General features: G+C 34.9%; 2 protein-coding genes across 3 annotated transcripts in view; one reads left to right on the top strand and one right to left on the bottom strand.

Moving 5' to 3' along the window:
- Positions 1-21,466, top strand: part of EXOC6 (exocyst complex component 6) — a 211,605-nt gene that overhangs the window by 31,670 nt on the left and 158,469 nt on the right. For both annotated transcript variants that reach the window (XM_078077357.1, XM_078077356.1), the window contains exons 2-5: positions 2,043-2,214; positions 3,476-3,523; positions 3,613-3,703; positions 6,505-6,550. In XM_078077357.1, the coding sequence (XP_077933483.1) occupies positions 2,043-2,214; positions 3,476-3,523; positions 3,613-3,703; positions 6,505-6,550 (357 nt within the window). The remainder of the gene's footprint in view (positions 1-2,042; positions 2,215-3,475; positions 3,524-3,612; positions 3,704-6,504; positions 6,551-21,466) is intronic.
- On the bottom strand, positions 15,916-16,726 carry LOC118534670 (transcription elongation factor A protein-like 1). The gene is given in 1 exon segment (XM_036090660.2): positions 15,916-16,726. A coding segment is annotated over 1 exon segment (480 nt). The 5' UTR covers positions 16,443-16,726; the 3' UTR covers positions 15,916-15,962.

Genomic DNA, 21,466 nt, shown 5'->3' with positions numbered 1-21,466 from the left:
GAATTTACTACCATCAAGTTCAGAATTTAGAAAGCTGTTATATTCACAGTTGCTGTTTGTTACAGCAAAAGAATATGGATTAAAATTAACATTAGGAAAAGGCATATAAGGCAGGGTCTAGGAGAGTTCAAAGCAGGGTCTTCCAGTAGTCCTTTCCCGGTGGTCATGTAGACAGCACTTACTTCTCCCAGCAATGATGTGTGGCAACAGTCATGGAGTATTGCCAACCAGGGTAACTCGCCTAAGCCATGGTGTCCAGGGTTTTTCCTGGGGGTTGGTCACATAGATATGGCTGACTGTCATGAGTTGCTTACCCTTAGTCTGTAGACTCTCTGGAGCTGCTATAAGGTGGCCGAGGGCCCCCATCCACTGTAAATCACATGGAAAGCACATTGCTAACTTAGATTATTTGGCATTGCCCAAGGCCTCCAAGTAAACAAAGACAACAATCAGGTAGAACATTCCCAAGGCTTACCTCCCAGGAGCTGGGGGCAAGGGCCAAACCTTTCTTTGGGCAAGGTCAAACCTTTTCTGAATGGTGGTTGGCAGGGAGGGTAATGCCCCCTATGTGGAGATAGCATGAGCTGAGATACAGTAGAAATGTGTACACCATATTTAGAGAACATTGTGGTGACTGCAGTATGGCCTCGCGCTTGAGAATATGAACTCTGGAGCCAGACTACCAGGATTCATATCTCATCTGTCCCTTGCTAGTGTGGAATTTATAGCAGTTACATAATCTGTAACCATCTGTAAAGCAAGGGTAATAATAATACCTACTTTATAGGCTTATTGTGAGGATTAAAAAATTAATATATAAAATGCACTTAGAACATGTCCTGACACAGTAAGTACTGAAGAAATCAGGATTTTGTTCATCATTCTTTATAATCATTCACTCAGTGATTCTTTTTTGAGCACTAGTATGTTAAAGACTCATGTCCTGAGCCTCAGACCTTTATTTCCTGATATCTAGACAGTTTCCAGGTATCTAGAGGGTTTGTGGCTCATTTAATAATAACATGTTCAAAAAGAAATTAAATCATTTTTCATACAAATGATTTCTACTAATGACAGTACTATCAATCCAGTTTTATTTTAAGATTTTCAGCCCTTGCGGGCGCCTGGCTAATACACTCAGTTAAGCGTCCAACTCTTAGTTTCAGCTCAGGTTGTGAGATCGAGGCTTGCATCAGCCTCAGCGCTCAGCGTGGAGTCTGAGATTCTCTCTCTCCCTCTCCCCCCACCATTTGTGCTCTCGCTCTCTGAAATAAATAAATAAATCTTTAAAAAAAAAGATTATCAGCTGTTGCTATGAAGTTAAAACTTGTATTCAACTGGCAATCAAAGAACTTAATTTGTAGAGAAGTGTTGATCCCTAGTTATATTAAGTGGGATTCATTGTGATGCCTCTGCATTTATTCTGTTGCCTCAGCTATTACTTGAAGATGACAAGCTATGTAATTTGGCCTATGGTATCAGTGTTGGAAATGATACCTTTCTAAAGAAAAGGTTTATCATAATATGCTGCTGCTTGAGGGCTCGCACTTGTAGAATTGCACTCCCTTCTGCCCTGCCATCTTTTTTTTTTTTTTTAATATATCAGTCCCAGTTACATTTTTTCCCCTTCTCTTTGGACCATGATAAGCTTCAGAATAGTGACTTTGGGAGCAGGGTAATTTAGAGTGAAGTGACCTTTACACTGGAGAAGTAATTTGCATGTAAGAGATAGGAAGGTGTTTTTTAGGTGTGTTACAGGCTTGCTTACTTTAAACCATTTAACTTATGCTCTGAAGTAACTGTAATTTAATGTTGGTACTATATCATATTATGATGAATAGCTTTATATTTAAAAGTCATATTCACAGACTTAAATCTGGGTATCAGAATTAAGTAATTCTTGAAATGTATGAATGTCTCCTTAATATACTGATTACAAAGCAACAAAAAATTATTAGCCGTTGCAAAGAAGGGGCTTAATAAAGAATAAATTTTGGTGAACTGGGAAGTTAATGTTAGTTTTCTTTTTTGTGTACATTCAGGTCTGTGTATGATGACCAACCAAATGCACACAAGAAGTTTATGGAAAAGTTAGATGCTTGTATCCGTAATCATGACAAGGAAATTGAAAAGATGTGTAATTTTCATCATCAGGGTTTTGTAGATGCTATTACAGAGCTCCTTAAAGTAAGGACTGATGCAGAAAAACTGAAGGTAAGAAATATTTTAAAATTCTCTTTATTTTTGCTCTTCTTAGTCAAGTATTAGTTTGTAGTGCATATGTACAAATCATTATTAAATGTACTATTTTCAAGAAGTGAATTAGTGTGTATATTTGGAAATGCTCTTTAGCTCTAGTAACATAGTTGTCATGCTAATGACAGAAGTAATCTCTTTTTTGTAAAACAAGTAATGCATTGACTTAACAGGATTTCTTTCCATGCAGGGAAATGAACTAAAAAAATTCATACAAAGGAAGGCCTCATTTGCAGTTTTAGAATTTTAAAAATTGCAATTAGTACAATAATGATAAAAAGCTATTCTCTAAAAATTAAAAAAAAAACTATAAGTGCTTGTGTTTTCAAAATTATTTAATAATATTGAAACTTTTTTTTAGTTTAATAACAAAGCACAATTTTTTAAAAGAAAGTTGGTCTGTATTTTCTGCCACACAGCAAAAATATTTATTAAATGAGACCTGGATTTGTTCAGTCAGAATACAAAGTATTTAGTTATAAGAATTGGCCTATTTATCTTTCTTTACATTTGGAGAATTTAGCAGATAAAATGACCCTGGTTCACTAAAGGTTATGATTAGAAAACCATTATATAAAGGATATTCAGATAACAAGAGACCAAATACAGCATCAATGAGGTCACTGAGCATCTTTGTTCAGAAATTAATGAGATTTTTAATAAACTAGAATGTGCTTCCTTACTATGATGACCTAATGAGTCACTTAATATGTGGGAAAATTTGAGGTTGAGCTTTGTCTGCACCTGCAGCATTAAAATGTTGCTGTGGATTGAAATTTCCGTGTTTGATGTTAATCAACCACCCAGTGTTTGCATTCAGCAAAGTATGAATGTTTAATTACCATAAAATGCAATCACTATTTCGTACAGACAATGAATGGCACATAGACCTCATTGAAGTTATCAAAAAGGGACCAGTGGTCAATTGGGTCAGTGATTTGAATTGTTTGACAGACTTAGAGAAGCAAGTAAAGTTCAAAAATCTAGATTAAATTTGAGAAGTTTGCCACAGAATCTGTTAAAAAGAACTGTCATAAGTAATTGAAGTTAACAAAAGCCCTTTTCAATCAAGAGTTCAAGTTCAAGCTGTAGAGTTAATTTGAATTTGCATTTCTTTGTTCTAAGTTTCTCATGAAGCATGATCTGATTACAAGGGTGAGCAGTTATATCAGGGCAGTTTTATGCATATTTGTCTAATTAAGGTGAAATTATTTTTAAGGTGCAAGTTACTGAAACCAACCGAAGATTTCAAGATGCTGGAAAGGAGGTGAGAATACAATACATTTCTTGCATACTTAATATGTGGATGCAGTTTAACTGTTTGCTTAAAAATATGAACATTTCTTCTTTTCTAAGGTGATAGTCCAAACAGAAGATATTATTCGATGTAGAATTCAGCAGAGGAACATTACAACGGTAGTAGAAAAATTGCAGTTGTGCCTTCCAGGTGAGTTAAACTTGTCTATAATTTAATGCTTGGCTTGGTAAAATTATAATTTAATGATAGCATATGGTCATTATTCATTATGCAAATTATAGATTATTTGGTGATTGCCCCCAAAAGCTCATGGTTATCTTTCTTATCTATTTAGCCCTTGAATTTTCATGGTTTTCTTATCTTATAAAGTTTTGTTTGATGATCTGTCACATCAGGTTCCTAGAACAACCTGTACCTCTCCCATTTCCTTCCTGCCTAGTTTGTCCTTTGTCCCTCACCCCCCTCTTACTGCTTTTTTGTTTTTCCTCAGAATACTTTCCCATGGAGGGGAGTGTCTTTTGATTACATTTCCTTACCTTTTCCTAATTTGCCTAATTTTTTACCTCTAGTTTTCCACTGTTTTCTGTTTGTCATTTAAGCAGGTTGGTTTTGCTTTGCTCAGAGTCTCGTTTTGCTGATAAAGTAAAAAAACATCCTAAAGTGCTAGGTCTTTTCCCTTCTTTGGTCTTGCCTTACTCCTGTATTTTGGAAAAACTGACTTTTTTGGTTTCTGAGTTTTTGATCTCTCTCTTATGGCTAAGATATTACTGGGACATCAAATAAATTCTGAAGAAACTCACCAATATTTTCTTTCCCTTTATGTATCCTGTTCAAACAAAAGGAAGCCAAAACGTATGTCATCTTTTTCTTCATATAGTAAGCTGAATCCATCTTAGTGTCCGATTTTTTAAATTTATTTTTTTAGGAAGGACCCTGAACCTCCATGTCCAGGGGAATAGAATGAGATGCTTTGTATAATATTTATATAATGTAAATTTAGCTTAGAACACAAATTGTATGTTAAAATTGTCAGCAGATTTTATTAACTAAAAAACATTGTTTTCTGACTTTGTGAGAATAACTTTTCTTTTCTTTTTTTAGAATCACTGAAATTCTATTCAGTTTTATCTCTGGTCCCTGGATATTTGCACATTAACTTTGAGTAAATAAAATGTCTGCTTATTATGTTTCAAGGTTGAGAAACCTACTTTCTTATAGTAATGTTTAATAATACCTCTTTGCCACCATCAGTTACACTGAAGTAGCCATGAAGACAGTCTCTAAGTTTGATCGCTTTGTCCCTGAATGGTAATAAGCCTAAAAAATTGGTGACTGGTGGAATGAGAAAGAGCTGAATTCAGCTTATTCCCCTGGGGGGCGGGGTTGGAATAGAGAAATAAAGGGAAGTAGAGGTTAGACTTTGTTACTGCTACTGTCTTTGCTTTCAAGGCTGGACAGGCAATCTGAGTTCATGTAAACACTGTGTTCCTAATAGCCACATTAAGAACTGCTTCCTTTCCTCCATCTAGCCTTCTATCAAATTATCCACTTGGAAATACTTTTTTCTGTCAGCCATTATGGTAGATATTGGAAATATAAAGTTGAAAATGACACAGTCCAAGCTCTGAAGGATCCTACAATTTAATGTGAATAAAGATAAATGAGCTATTTATTATTGTATAATTGCCTAACTCTTCCTTGGATTAGAAGGGGTATGAGAAGATATAAGAAGTCATAGGGTAACATCAAAAACTAATGATGTAATGTATGGTGATTAACATAACATAATAAAATTAAAAAAAACAAAAAAAAAGTCATAGGGTAAACAATGCATTTTCCTGGTACATTAGTTTTACTTGATTATTTTTGAGGAGAGCATTACTTTTATATGGAAATAAGATAGATATGAAAGTTACATAAATTATTGAGGTAAAACTGGAGACTTTAAAGAAAGTTTATACTTAAGCAGCAGTTTTAGGCTTTTTCCCAGGTTATGTGTTTACTCTAATGCTTTGGTTGGAAAATGCGAGAAATACTGCATTACAATATAGGGGCTGTGATAGGGATACACATAGGGTTCACAGGGTTAGGGTAGTTCACTATTGCCACCATTGTAGCTTTATGGTTTTCAGACAAGTGAACTAAATATCTTCTGTAAACTTGAAGACCCCTGGGAAGTAGCCAAAATAGACAGTCTGGAAACAAGTGTTGTCTGTCTCTCCGATCTGTGAAAATATGAGCTGGCTTGATGAGCCAATGATAATTTACTCACTTTATACTTTGAAATTCTCCTAAGGATGAATAGTAATCTACATAGTTGCATTAAAACCTTTTTGGTGGCAGTGTGTCATCTTGCTGAAGGTTGTAACAATTCTATTGAATAATTGCATTTCTGAGTCTATAATACAAATGATAAAACGAAGTTGCTTTGTTATGTTTATTTATGGTTTTATTATAATTTAATCTCTGTAAACTTTTGAGGTTTTTTTTTTTTCTTTGTCTGTTTGGTGTAAAATTTTATTTAGTGAGCTATAACACAGTTGTGTTTGGTATATTTTGGGTATATGTATTTTATTTGATATATTGAATCAAAATTAATCGATCTCACTCAACTTTGAATAACTAAACTCTTACTCAACTCTTGAATAACTAAAGTCCAAACTTCAATTCCACTACAGGGAAGAGATATTATTAAGTTTCTGAATATGATTAATTGTTAGTAGGTTAATGTTTCAATTATAGGTATCAGCATATGAAAGTGTTCCAAATTCCAGATAATGTCTTCATATATATAATGTAATGTTCAATCTGTGAGGACATTAAAATGTTTTTATTTACTCGATGTATAAAATTTTATTTGAAAATATAAGCCTGAATTAAAGTATAGAGAAAATTAATGAATTTATAATAGGTTCTTTCCTGCTTTAATTTTTTCATCTAAATTTTTTTCTCATTTTGAAAGCTAAAATAAGTTATATTTTTTAATGCAGTGCTGGAAATGTACAGTAAGCTAAAAGAACAGATGAGTGCAAAAAGGTGAGTTGGTTTCTTTCCTGTTTTTAATAAGAATCTTTTATTTTTCTATTAAAGAAAGCATGGATAAACTTACTATAAATTATAATGAGTCATGTGAAGTTTTGCTTTCTACCTTTATTCTTTTTTCATGCAGTTTGCCCATCAGAATCATCTAATAAAGCAATTCTTAGCCGTTTATTTGTGGATCCTTGTCCTTTATAAGTGAAATCAAAGATTGATGATATTGTTGAAGGACAAATAGACAACTTAACAGGAATGAAAAAATATTGATTAGCTTCCATGTGAACATTGCTTATAATCAAAGGCTAAGTGTGTATAGTGGGACCACAGTGAAAGCAGTATGGGTAGTTAAATTTTGAGAATCTGAGCTACTGTAGATCATGTTCTGTTTTATAACACAAATGAACACATGACAAATGGAAAATCATTTGAAGTAGTTTATTGATTATCATTAGATGTAATGTTTAAAATGTTTTAAAGATGAACAATTTTAAAGTAATATAGAAAAATCAGAATAAATGAGAATATTCTACATTTGGAATAGGGAAATAATGATTTCCTCTTAGTTTATTAATAATTGCTTAATTATCACAGTACATTATGTACAAATCTATACTCAAAGATCTGTGTATGTCCTGCTTTATAGTGCTAAACATTGAATTTTATTGGCGTTTACCAATTCGTACTAATTAGTAGTTATTTTCTCCTTCTTAATACACGAACCATAAACTATCCTGAAAGTCTTTTATTTATGTATATATATGTATGTATGTGTATATATATATATTCTCTTTCTCTACCAAAGTTGTACATCCTTATATTTTAAAGATCTAGATAATATAGTTCTATGTATTTATTGCAGAAAAACAGGCATCATCGTCCCTGCTTGCCATTCATCATTCCTTCTTGCTAAGGGCAAAAACTTTTACCTCCTTTAAGGCATTATTTTTGGATTTACATTTATGTCTTTAAATAACTAACTTTTAATGTTTCTTCACTATTTTCCAGTTTGGAGCATTATATATTTTTTCAGTAACATCTGATATTTATATTCAGATTTCCCCATTTATGCCCCAGATGTCTTGTATCTTCATTTCCTCCCTGAAACATTGGTTGATATGTACTTTTTTGTCCCTTTAATCTAGAACAGTCTTCCTGCCTTTCTTTGTTTTTCATGAAAGGGTCCAGGTCAGTTGTCTTGTCGACCAGGACATTTTGTATTTATTTAATTATTTTCTCATGATTAGATTCAGATGAACTGTTTTTGGTATGAGTATGACGTAAATGATATTGTATCACTGTATGAAATCAAAAGGCATATACTGTTAGATTGTCTCTAGGTTATGCTAAATTTGATCATTTGATTAAGAGGATGTCTACCAGATCACTTGAAAAAGTATCTTTTTCTCTTTGCAATTACTAAATAATCTGTGGGGTGATATTTTGAGTCCTATTTCCTTAACAACCTTTCCCTCATTGGTTTTAGGATTCTTGCTTTAGATTTTAAATTTTTTTTATTTTTAAGTAATCTCCATACCCAAAGTGGGGCTCGATCTCATAACCCCAAGATCAAGAGTCACATGCTCCTCTGACTGAGCCAGCCAGGTGCCCCTCTTGCTTTAATCAGCTATTATATTTGGGGTTACAAAATGGTGAATTTATAATTCTATCGTTCCTTTGACATTTATTAGCTGTCTTTCTTAATATAAAGAAGAGCTTTTCTTTTTTTAAGCTCTTCCTTTTTGTTTCCCTTTTCTTTTTATCTTCTTTTTCTGATTATCACTATAGATTCATGGATTTTTTTTTTTTTAATAAGTGTGTTATCTGTTTGTTTTCATTATTCTTTTTTATGCTCAAATTGTACTACATTTGGTTAGGGGAACCCCTCAAGCCAATTTCTGTGTCCTCATTTGTCATTGAGTACTTTCTTGGTTATCACACAATAATATGTTCCACGCTCACATTGTACTTTTCTTGCCCTAGACCTAGAAATAGCCATTTTCCAAGGTACCCTAGCTCCTTTTAGTAATGGTATTTAGAAACAGACCTGTTTGCCAGGTGGGCTTACTAATAACCCCCACCCCAGACACTTCTCTCATGCCCTCTAGCCTTCCAGGGTTGTAATTGAGAAGTTTGAAGCCATTCTAATTTCTCATCTTTAGTTTGTAACCTACCTTTTTTTCTGTTTTAGAATCTTTTCTTGTGTGGTCTGTAATTTCCTGATGATGTGCTTTGATATGGGCCTGTTTACTTCCATTGTGTTGGGTACTTGGTGAACCTGTCTGGAATTTAATCTGGAAACTGTTCTTTGATCTGATAATGTCTTTAAGATCTAGGAAATTTTTTTGAATTATTTATTTATTTCTGTTTGCTTGATTCCAGTACAGATAGTGATGTTTAATCTTCTAGACTGGTCCTCTGATTTTCTTTTCTCTTTAACAATTTTTATTTTTTTGACTCCTTGCTCTGCTTCTAGGATATTTCTTTATTTTTATCTTCCTAAAATAATGCTGATTTTATTTCATTTCTGCTCTCCGATTTTTAATTTCTAAGAACTTTTTTGATCTCCAAATATTTCTTTTCCTTCATTTTCTTTTTTTTTTAAGGTAACTGTTCTTGATTTACTGTTAACAGTATTTTGTCTTCACCTCTGTGAGATTTTAGATGTATGTATTTATGTATCTCCTTGCATATAGTTTGTTTGCACTAAGTTTTCCCCCCAGTTTTTATTTATTTATTTATTTATTTATTTTTACTCTCTGACTTTGTTGGTAGGGGTGTTTCTCAGATGTCAGGTAATTCCTTGGTTGACTACTCATATTTAAGTGGTAGTGGACATAAGACGCCGATTGGAAGCTCTAGGTATGTGGGTGGGACTTGTTGATTGTGAGTTTATCTAGCTGGGCTGTTTAGTTGGTGAGGCTTTGGTGTTAATACCTGGAGGTATTTCTTCTGGGGCTGCTCAGATTCCCTAGAGGAGACTTCTCCTGTCTCCCGTCTCCTGTCTGGAAGGTAAAGACCTGACTGCCAGCATTCTGGGATCTGAGTTGGGGAAGAGGGCATTTAGTATATATTTAGGCTCTACTAATCCTCTTGTTTTTAGATCAGTACTATTGCCTTCAACCTTGGGTGGTCTCCCCACCCTATTCAGAGATTATCTGTTTTAGTCTCTTTAGTATTTTGCCAAAATGGGGAATGATTGTTGCTCAGATGACTGGAGTGGAGTTTGCTGCTTAAAAAGATTATCAACCAATATTCCTTACTTTAGCCCTCCTTTCACTCTCATTTCCATAAGTAGTGGGATTCCTATCAATTTTTGACATTTTAGATATTCTAGAGAATAAATAAGTTTATTCTTGGTTTCTCAACTATTGACTTAGAATTCAGTTTTCTCAGATCTGCTGAGTTTTTGTTTTTTTTTTTTACCACATATCCGTCAGCTTTCAACATTCTAAAATTTTAATTTTACTGTTCTCTCTTCTCCTTTTCTCTTCATCTGTGTAGGCTTATGCTTTTAAAGAAAAATCTCATGTTATTTTATTGGAGTTTCAAGGAGTCAAGGTTAAAAAGCATGTTCAGGCTGCCATCGCACTAAATACTTAGGACCCCACTTCTGGTGCTCTGCCATATTTTTGTTAAGATAAATATTCATATGGGGTAATAAAATGAAGGGCATGGGCAGATGTTATTCCTGGTGATCATTAGAGGTTGCAAATTAGCAACCCACAGAATCAAACTGGCCCACAGGTATATTTGGTTTGACTTGTAAAATGTAAAAAAAAAAATGTTTTTTGTTAGTTAATATCACTTCACATTTGTTAAAATATCTGGATTTATATTCCACTGATTCCCAAATCTGAATCTCGAATCTCAAGCTTGGTTTTGACATCTCTGATTCTTGTTGAATCTTTTCACATGGACATTCCACTATCTCAAGTTAACATGTCTGAAACAGGCTTAAAATCTTTGCTTATTTCAGGAATTGGCCCCTTTTCTGTCAAATGTGTTGTAAAATATTTACTCTGTGGTGCAGTTTTTTATTTTTTAAGTTATTTGCTTAGCAATTTTTTAGACCCAAATACACAAATCATAAGTCTGTAGCTCCATGAATGTTTAAAAAGCGAATACACCTTTATAACCACCAAGATCAAGATTTGAACATTATTTCTATCCCAAAAGCTTTTCTCATACTCTCTTCTGATCATTACCACCCAAACAAGATATAGAACATTTCCATCACCGCTTTATGCCCCTTCTCAGTCGATTCCTCCTTCCCTCCACAGATAACCATATTCTGATTTCTATCACATGTTCTCAGAATTTATATAAATGGAATCATAGAATGTATTTATTTTTCTTGTCTAGTATCTTTCACTCCAAATGTTTTGAGATTCATCTATGTTATTGCGAATACGAATTGTTTGTTTCTTTTCATTGCTGAGTAGTATTCAGTTCTAAGAAGTTTTTTATCTGTTTACCAGTTGGTGGGTATTTGGGTTGTTTTCAGTTTGGAGGTATTATGAGTAAGGCTGTCATAAAATTAGCAGACAAGTCTTTCTGTAGGCAGATGTTTATATTTCTCTTTAATATATGTGTAGGAGTAGAATTGCTGGGGTATAGTGTAGATGTAGGCTGCCTTTTATAAGAGAACATTAAATAGTTTTCCAAAATGGTTGTACCATTTTATACTCCCATTGGCAATGAGAATTTTAGATACTACACATCCTTTGCCAACATACAGTATTGTCATTCTGTTCTAGTTGAACCATTTGGTACATGTAAAATGGTGGTTCCAATTTGCATTTCTCTGGTGACTGATGTTGAGGGCCTTTTCATTTGCTATTTGGTCATTTGTGTATTTTCTTTTGTAAAATGTCTGTCCAAGTCCTTTGCTTATAATTTTAGGTTTAGAGACACATTGAGCAGAAAATACAGAGTTCCCATATACCTTCCTCTCCTCACAGTTTCATGCATGAGTGTAATACATTTCTTACAGTTCATGAACCAGTATTGACATGTTGTTAACTCCAGAGTTTTCAGCAGGGTTCACTCTTTTGTGTTGTACAGAGGGTTTTGACAAATGCATAATGTCATATCTACCATGACAGTATCATACAGAATAGCTTCACTGCCTAAAAAATCCCTTGTGCTTCGTCTCTTTCCCCATCCCTTCCCCTCCCACCCCAACCACTGCCAATCACTGACCTTTTTACTGTTTCTATAGTTCTGCCTTTTTCAGAATGTCCTGTAGTTGGGATCATACAGTATATGTCATATTCAGACTAGCTTGTTCACTTAGCAATATGCATTTAAGGTTCCTCCATGTCTTTTTGTGGCTTGATAGCTCATTTCTTTTTATTGATGAATAATATTGCATTATATGGTTGTACCACAGTTTATTTATCCATTCACCTGTTGAAGGACATCTTGGTTGCTTCTAATTTCTGGCAATTATGAATAATGCAGCTGTAAACATTTGTGTTCAGGTTTTTGTGTGGAATAACTTTTTAATTCATTTAGATAAATACCTAGTGGTACAGTTGCTAGATCATACAGAAAGACTATATTTAGCTTTTTTTTCTTTTTAAGATTTTATTTATTTGTCAGAGAGAGAGAGAGAGAGCACGCACAAGCAGGGGAAGGGGCAGGCAGAGGGAGAAGCAGGCTCGCTGCTGAGTGAGGGGCCCAATACAGGACTCGATCCCAGGACCCTGGGATCATGACCCAAGCTGAAGGCAGACCTGTAACCGAATGAGCCACCCAGGCATCCCTGGAAAGACTATATTTAGCTTTATAACAAACAGCCAAATTGTCTTCCAAAGTGGCTTTACTATTTTACACTCTCAGCAATAATAATGAATGAACATTCTGTTGCTCCACACCCTCACCAGGATTTGGTATTGTCAGCGTTTTGGATTTTAGCCATTCTAATAGATGTAGGTAATATCTCACTTTAATTTGCAATTCCCTGTTGGCATGTGATGTTGAGCATTTTCTCATATGCTTATTTGCTATCTGTATATCTTCTTTGATGAGCTATCTCTTCAGATATTTTGTATGCTTTTAAATTTGGTTGGTGGTTTTCTTACTGCTGACTTTTAAGTGTTTCTTGTATAGTTTATATACTAGTTCTTTATCAGTTATATGTTTTGAAAATATCTTCTCCCATTCTGTGGCTTGTCTTTTCATTCTCTTAACAGTGTCTTTTTAGAACAGAAAATTATTAATTTTAACGAAGTCCAGCTTACTAGTTTTTTCCCATAGATCATGCTTTGGTGGTGTTTCTGAAAATTCATTGCCAAACCCAAGGTCATTTAGATTTTCTCCTATGTTAATTTCTAGAGTTTTGTGTTTTACATTTATGTCTGTGACCCATTATGAGTTAATTTTTGTGAAATCCATTCATGAATATGGAATATCTGTCCATTTACTTAGATTTTCTTTGATTTCTTTCATCAGTTATGTGCTTTTCTTCATATAGATCTTGTATGTATTTAGTTAGATTTATACATAATTTGTTTTTTGGTGCTAAAGTAAATGGTATCGTGTTTTTAATTTCAAATCCCAGTTGTTTCTTGCTGGTTTACAGAAAGGCGATTGACTTTGGTATGTTAACCTGGTATTCTTCAACCTTGCCATAATCATTTACTGTTCTGGGCGTTTTTTTAGTTGATTCTTTGGGATTTTCTTTTCTTTTTTTAAAATTTTTTTTATTTATTTGACAGAGAGGGACACAGCGAGAGAGGGAACACAAGCAGGGGGAGTGGGAAAGGGAGAAGCAGGCTTCCCACTGAGCAGGGAGCCCGATGCGGGGCTTGATCTCAGGACCCTGAGATCACAACCTGAGCCGAAGGCAGACGCTTAACGACAGAGCCACCCAGGTGCCCCTATTCTTTGGGATTTTCTACATAGATAATAATGTCATCTGCAGACAAGCCTTTTCTTTCTTTCTTCCCAGTATGATTACCTTTTATTTCTTTTTCTTGTCTTATTGGATTAGCAATGAATATCAGTATGATGATTAAATTAGAGTGATGATGAGGAACATCCTTGCCTGTTTCTGATCTTGTGGGGAAAAACATTGTGTTTCTCATCATTAAGTATGATGTTAGTTTTATATGATTTTTATTCTTTTAAATTTGTTGATGTGTGTTTTATAGCCCAGAATATGGTCTATATTGGTGAATTTTCTATATGAGCTTGAAAAGAATATATATTCTGTTATTGGATGAAAAGTATTCTATAAATGTCAGTTAAATCCAGTTGATTGATGGCGCTCTTCAGTTCAACCATATTCTTTTTTTTTTTTTTTAAAGATTTTATTTATTTATTTGACAGAGACACAGCAAGAAAGGAAACACAGCCGGGGGAGTGGGAGAGGGAGAAACAGGCTTCCCGCTGAGCAGGTAGCCGGACGTGGGGCTCAATCTCAGAACTGTGGGTTCATGACCTGAGCCAAAGGCAGACGCTTAATGAATGAGCCACCCAGGCGCCCCAGTTCAACCATATTCTTAACTGAATTTCTGCCTGCTGGATCTGTCAATTACTGTTAGAGGAGTTTTGAAGTCTTCAACTATATTAATGAATTTGTCTGTTTTCCTTGCTGTTCTATCAGTTTTTGCCTCACATATTTTGATACTCTGTTATTAGTCACATACACATTAAGGATTGTTATGTCTTTTTAGAGATTAATTATTTTATCATTATATAATGCTTTTCTTTATCTCTCATAACTTTCCTTGCTCTGAAGTCTGCTTTATCTGAAATTAAAATAGCTACTCCAGCTTTTGATTGGTGTTAGCATAGTATATTTTTCTCCATCCCTTAACTTTTAATCTCTCTGTTATGTTTAAAGTGGTTCCTTTTATACAACATATAGTTGGGTCTTGTGTTTGTTCTCCACCCAGAATCTTAGAACTTTTATAAGAAAATGTAGGAAGATATTTTCACATTACCTGGGGTAAGGAAAAATATTTTTTAGAAGGATCACAAAAAGCTACTATGCAGAATTGGAAATTGTGGACCTCAAATAAAAAATTTTATTCATCAGAATACACTTTTAAGAAAATTGATAGGCAAGGAGAAAACATATGCAAGATTTTTTTCTGACAGGACTCATAACCACAATATATAAAGAACTTTTACAAATTAATAAAAAGGAAAAAGAAAGAATAAAAATAAGGAACTTACAGTTTCCGATCTCACATGTAAAGAGCTTTGAAGCAATCACTCCTGTCTTTACAACAAGAGAGCTAATCAAACTGAAAATAAAAAACCTTTTTTTAAAAAAGATTTTTTTAATTTATTTGTCAGAAAGAGAGAGCACAAGCAGAGGGAGCAGCAGGCAGAGGGAGAAGCAAGCTCCCTGCTGAGGAAGGAGCCCGATGTGGGACTCGATCCCAGGACCCTGGGGTCATGACTTGAACCACAGGCAGATGCTTAACCAATTAAGCAACCCAGGTGTCCCTAAAAAACCTTTTTTAGATCCATTGGAGAAATGAGGTCATAGGGCAATCTGCTGCCCCTGGAATTGGAGAGACAGGCAAATAGAGACTATCACAGTTTACTGAGAGCAGAAGCCACTGCTGGACCTTGATAGGAATACTTAAAGGTGATTGAGCATACTGGCTTCAGAGATAAAAAAAAAATTCCGGGGGGTACAGGAAGTCCACCACTCTTCTTACGAATTTTAGCATCAGGAGCCCTACCAGATTCTCAGAGTGAAGATCACAGAAAAATACCAACAGAGAAAGAAAAAAGTACTCAGTTTGAAATAAGCACAGAGTGCTGTATTCTTAGCAAAGCCAGCTGGCAAAATTTTGATATGAATGCCATTACTTTTACAGATGTTGAGCTATTAAGACTTCATTTCTTCTTGAGTCAGTTTTCTTATCTTATGTTTTGTCAAGGACTTGGACCACTTTATCTGAGTTGTTGAATTTATTGGCATAAACTTATTTATAATATTGTCCTATCATCCTTTTAATGTCTGTAGGACCTGTAGTAATATTCATCTTTGTCAGTCCCAATATTAGTAATTTGTGGTTTTATTCCCTTGATTTATGTGACAGGAGGCTTATCAATTTTATGGATACTTTCAAAGATCTAATATTTGAGTTTGTTCTTTGATTTCTATCTTTATTTATTTATTTTTACTTTTCCAAAAATTATTTTTCACTTCACAATATATAATGTATATCTTTTCATGCAAATGGATGAGATTCATGATTGAAAAAGGGAAACTTGCAGCTTGTGGGTGGGGAAAACCCAATTTTATGCCAGTTACAAGTGAAACACCTACAATAAAGCCACGCGAAAAGTTATAATTGAGATGGGGAAAGGTATATGAGAAAATACAACCTTCAGGTGGCAATACTTATATCAGGCAAAACAGAATTAAAGGCCGAACACATTAAATAGGATAAGGACGGTTCCGTCTCGCCTTCCAATGCATAACCATCAATTTGTTGCGTACTCTTTTCATTTCTTCCATCTCCTCTGCTACCTTCATCATCTCCTCATTGCTTAAATTTCTGCCATGTATGTCCCCTCTAAATTGTGGGCGAGAGCGAGCCAGCCTCTCTTTAAAGCTTCCTTCTTCTAGCTTGTGTTTTCCCACTCCACAAGGAGGCTGCTCCATGGGAGGGCTCTCTTCAAAAAGGTCCCTTCTAGAAAGGCGCTCCTGAGGAGGGCGCTCCTCGGACACCAGCATCTCGGGAAGGAGCTCGGGAAGGAGCTCCTCGGGAAAGAACTCCTCCTCCGAGGACTGCTCCTCGGAAGATGGTTCCTCCGGAGACTGCTTTTTGGGAGAGTGCTCCACAGGAGGCTGCTCGTCATCCGTCTTGGGTGCGCTCTGTGGCTGTTCTTCGTTTTCTTTTCAGGATTTTTCCATGTTCAGGATGGTCTGGACCTCTTCTGGCGGTTTGCTCTAGGCGTCCTCTCCTCAAGGCGCACCGCTGTGACCTGCAGACCTGCAGACTTCCTTCTGCTCTTCCCCTCAACCAAAGGGCAGGAGGCAGACGGTGTCTGGACAGGCAAAAAGGCTATTTTTATTTTTATTATTTGCATTGTTATACTTGGGATTTTATTTGTTCTTTTTCTGTAGAAGTAGAAATTTAGAACAGTGATTTTATGCCTTTTTTTAAAATTTTCAATCATTTATTGAAATGATTTCAACAGTAAATATGCTGTGAAATAAGTGAATTTTAATTTAAAATGACTATAATTTCCCCCCAAAATGACTATAATTTCCTAGACATCAGTATATCAATGGAAGGAACAAACAAAAGCTATAATGAAACTCAACTTCTATTGAAACATTTTCTCTAGGATAGGAAAATCAGTATATTTTAAAAAGCTTAAGTTGTACCCAAATACTATATATGTCACAATTGACTCTAAAATGACAAAAAATAAAATATATTTGGTTTTTTTTTTTAGGCTTTTAAAAACATTTATTTAAGTAATCTCTACACCTAACATGGGGCTTGAACTTATAACCCCGAGATCAGGAGTCACATGCTCTTCCAACTGAGCCAGCCATATGCCTTTCTTCGGTATTACAAACATTTAAAGTTATAATTTTCCTCTGAGAACTACTTTAGGTGCAGTTTTGAAATGTTTTTAGTATCTTTTAGTTTAAAATATTTTATTTTCCTTTTTTTTAAGATTTTATTTATTTGAGAGAAAGAGAGAGTGCAAGAATGGGGAGAGGAGCAGAGAGAGAGGGACAAGCAGACTCTACACTGAGCCTGATATGGGGCTTGATCCTATGCCCAGAGATCATGACCTGAGCTGAAATCAAGAGTCAGGCGCTTAACTGACTGAGCTACCCAGCTGCTCCTTAATTTTCCTTTTTTTAAAGGTTTGGTTTATTTACAAGTATATTCAATTTTTAAATATTTGGGGGACTTTTAGGATATGTTATAATCTTTATTATTAATTTCTAGTTTGATACTCTTGGGTGAGTGAACATACTTTGTAGGAATTCAGACCTTTGACATTTATTGAGAATTGTTTAGTGACCCAGCATATCATCTGTCTTGGTGAATATTTCATGTGTACTTGAAGAGACTGTGTATTTTGCAGTTGTGGCTTTAGTGTTCTAGAAATACCAGTTAGGTCATGTTAGTGTTAGAGCAGTTCAGATTTTCTTTCTCCTTAGTGTTTTTTTTGCTGGCCAGTTCTATCAGGGGTAAGAGAGGGATGTAACGTTTTCTCCTCTTGTAGTTTGTCTACTTTCCCTTTAGTTCTTTAAATTTTTTCTATATATTTCAAAGCTCTGTTATTAGATGCATTCATATTTATGATTGTTTTATATTCTTACTAACGTTGTGTCATGAAATGTCCTTCTGTATCTTTGGTAATATTCTGCGTCCTGAATTCAACTTTGCTGGTATTGATGTAGTCATTTTAGTTATTCTAGCTGGATGTTTCATGGTATATCTTTGACATCATTTTACTTTTAACCCTACTCTTTATATTTAAAGTGTGTTTCTTATCAACAGCATATAGTTGGGTATTACTTTTTTTCATCCAGTGGGCAATCTCTACTTTGCAAATGGCATTTTAGACCATTTTTTTTTTACTTTTAAAAAGATTTATTTATTTATTTTAGAGAGAGAAAGTGGGAGAGGGGCAGATGGAGAGGGGGAGAGAGAATCACAAGCAGACTCCCCACTAAGTGCAGAGCCCACGTGGAGCTCAATCCCACGAATCTGAGATGATGACCTGAGCTGAAACCAGAAGTTGGACGCCCAACCAAATGAGTCACCCAGGCACCCCTAGACCATTTATATTTATGTAATTATTATTATGGTTGACTTTTCAATTAATTATCTTCTATTTGTCTGATGTATTTTTTCTTTCCTTCCTTTTCATGATTGAGGTTTTGTTTTGGTATATATATATTTATCTCTAACTCTATTCACTTACTAGGTATATATCTTTGTTTAACCTTTTATTGGCTACTCTAGAGAGCACAGTATGCATTTTTAACTCACCACAGCTGACTTTCAAATAATGTTATTTTTTTTTTAAAGATTTTATTTATTTATTTGACAGAGAGAGAGACAGCGAGAGAGGGAACACAAGCAGGGGGAGGGGGAGGGGGAGAGGGAGAAGCAGGCCTCCCGCGGAGCAGGGAGCCTGACGCGGGGCTCGATCCCAGGACCCGGGGATCATGACCCGAGCCGAAGGCAGACGCTTAACGACTGAGCCACCCAGGCGCCCCTCAAATAATGTTATTATACTTCATCAACAATATAAGAAACTTAAGACAATTGTACTTATTCCCATCCTGTTTGTTGTGTTTTTGTTTTAATATAATTTACTTGTAATACACATACACACACACACACACACACACACATAATTAAAACGGATTCTTTTATACTTATCCACTTAATCTTTCTGTTGCTCTTTTTTCCTTTTTTTGCAGATCCAGGGTTCTAAGTGGCATAATTGCCTTTAACATGGTAAATTTTGTTTAGTATTTATTATACTACACATCTGTCTGCTGAAGAAAATTTTCTTGCTTTGTCTATCTGGAAACGTGTTTATTTTACTTCTATTTCTGAACAATAGCTTGTATCAGTATGGCATTCTGGGTTTTCAGAGGGTCCCCTCCCCCCAACAATTTAAATATTACGTTTTTTTTTTTTTTTTCATTTTCTGCTCTCCATTGTTTCTATTCAGAAGTTCAGCTATCATTCTCATTGGTGTTACAAGATTTGCAATTAGGTCTTTTTTCCTCTGGCCTCCATATATTTTTTTTATAAGTTTGACTATGATGTGGTTAGGTGTGGTTTTCTTTATAGTTATATTGCTTGGGGGTTTGTTTAGCTTATTTTGAATCTGGGGTTGATAACTTTCATCAGTCTTGAAAATTTCAGGGCTCTTATCTCTTCAAATATTTCTTCACCATTATTTTCTCTCTCCCCTTTCTTTTGGGAACTCCAGTTACGTGTATGTTAGATCATTTAATGTCGTCCATAATTTCTAAGAACTCCTCCTTTTCTCTCTTTTCTTTTTTTGTTTCATGGTGGGTAATTTTTTGGACCTATCTTAAACTTTACTGAGCCTATTTCTTTTGATCTCAGACACTATTCATCCTATCTTTATTCTTTGTGTGTTTGTGTGTATGTTTCAATTTGCAAAATATCTGTTCAGTTGTCTTCACATTCATGGATCATTTTTTCTTCTGCATCTAGTCTGCTCTTAAGCCCATTGAAAGAGTTCTTTATTCTGATATTTTATTTTCAGCTTTTTCATTTGATTCTTTGTTGTAATTTGTTTTTCCACTAAAATTTCCCATCTCTTAATGCATATTAACTTCTCTTTCTTCCTAGAGTCTATAACATTATAATAGTTAAAGTTTTCATCTGTTAATTCCAAGGTCTAGGCCACCTGTATATATGCTTCCATTGACTTTTACTTTTGGATCACATTTTTATGCTTATTTATGTATCTTGTAATTTTTTCTTATATGCAGGACACTGTGTTTAGAATATTAGAGACTGAAGTAACCACTTCTATGATAGTTCAAACTTCGGTGAATTGGAAATGCTCAAGGGAAGGCAAATGAAATAAGAACAGTGACATAATTTGTACCCTATGGGCCAGAGAACCATTATAGTAGTCACATGTTTTCCATTTAGGGATGACACATAATTTTTTTTAAAATGTCTCATATTTATAAAAGCAGACATCTTGGTAGAGGTTTTGATATAGGGAGAAATTTACTTTAGTCTTATTTATAAAAAATAAAAAATCAGATACTTAAAATCCCAATTATGAGGACATCATCACATTTTTACTTACAAGTAGGGTATTAATCTGTTCTAGAATAATTTTAGTTAAAGATAGTTTCCATGATATGTTTTTTTTTTTTTTTTAAAGATTTTATTTTTATTTATTTATTTGACAGAGAGAGCGAGAGAGCACAAGCAAGGAGAACAGTAGAGGGAGAGGGAGAAGCAGGCTCCCCGCCAAGCAGGGAGCCCGATGCGGGGCTCGATCCCAGGATCCTGAGATCATGACCTGAGCTGAAGGCAGACGCTTAACCATCTGAGCCACCCAGGCGCCCCTCCGTGATATGTTTTTAAATAAGATATGAGCATACAGACCTGGAAATGTTGTAGATATATGACTGGATGTAACTGGGGCCAAATTGAGGTCATTATTACATGGTAGTATCAGATGGTGCTTTTTATTTTTCCCTTTATAGTTTCGTATTTTTCCAGTAGTTATGGATGACTGTTACAATTTTTTAAAAATAGCATGATATATACCAAAAGAGAATGGTAATCCATTGTGGAAATTTTGCTTGCATTTAGGAATATAAAGCTTAGGAGATTTGTGGCTAAGTTTTAGAAAGATTCAGGGTCTGGTCTCTGGTTTCTGTTCTCTGCCTAAGAATATAGCCTTGCTGTGTTTCTTAGCTTGAGTTTCCTAGAAAGCAAAGCCTGAGTTATAACCTTATTGTTTATTACTTTTTTTGGACTATAATCCTGCGGAAGCTGAGAAGCAGAGTTGAGTGAAAGGGAAATGAGTTGGCGAACTTGGGAGAGCAATATGAGGTTGAGTTACTGAGTTAGCCAGTGATGCTTAATGTTGATCAATTTCGAAGAACTTTTGGGAGTTCTATATATTATTGTAAATTCAGGACATTTCATCTAGGAGGAGGAAAGAGGAATTTATCTTCTGACCTACTTTTCTCATTAGTTAAGGATTCAGCCCACTGGCATTAACTGCTCACATTTCTTGGTTGTGTTGTGTGGGGGTGCTAGGAAGGCTTCATGGTTCAGTGACATGGGAAGCCTGGGATGGGAGGTGAGAGGTATAGAAGCATGAAGGAAAGCAGAGTTGTGTTATGAAGTCATTTGATTGTGTCTTTGGATGTTGCAAAAACTCCTG

The sequence above is a fragment of the Halichoerus grypus genome, chromosome 7 (assembly GCF_964656455.1).
Source record: "Halichoerus grypus chromosome 7, mHalGry1.hap1.1, whole genome shotgun sequence".
In the NCBI taxonomy this organism is placed as follows: Eukaryota; Metazoa; Chordata; class Mammalia; order Carnivora; family Phocidae; genus Halichoerus; species Halichoerus grypus.
The sequence above is the reverse complement of the archived record's forward strand: the minus strand, read 5'-3'. Positions and strand labels throughout refer to the sequence as shown.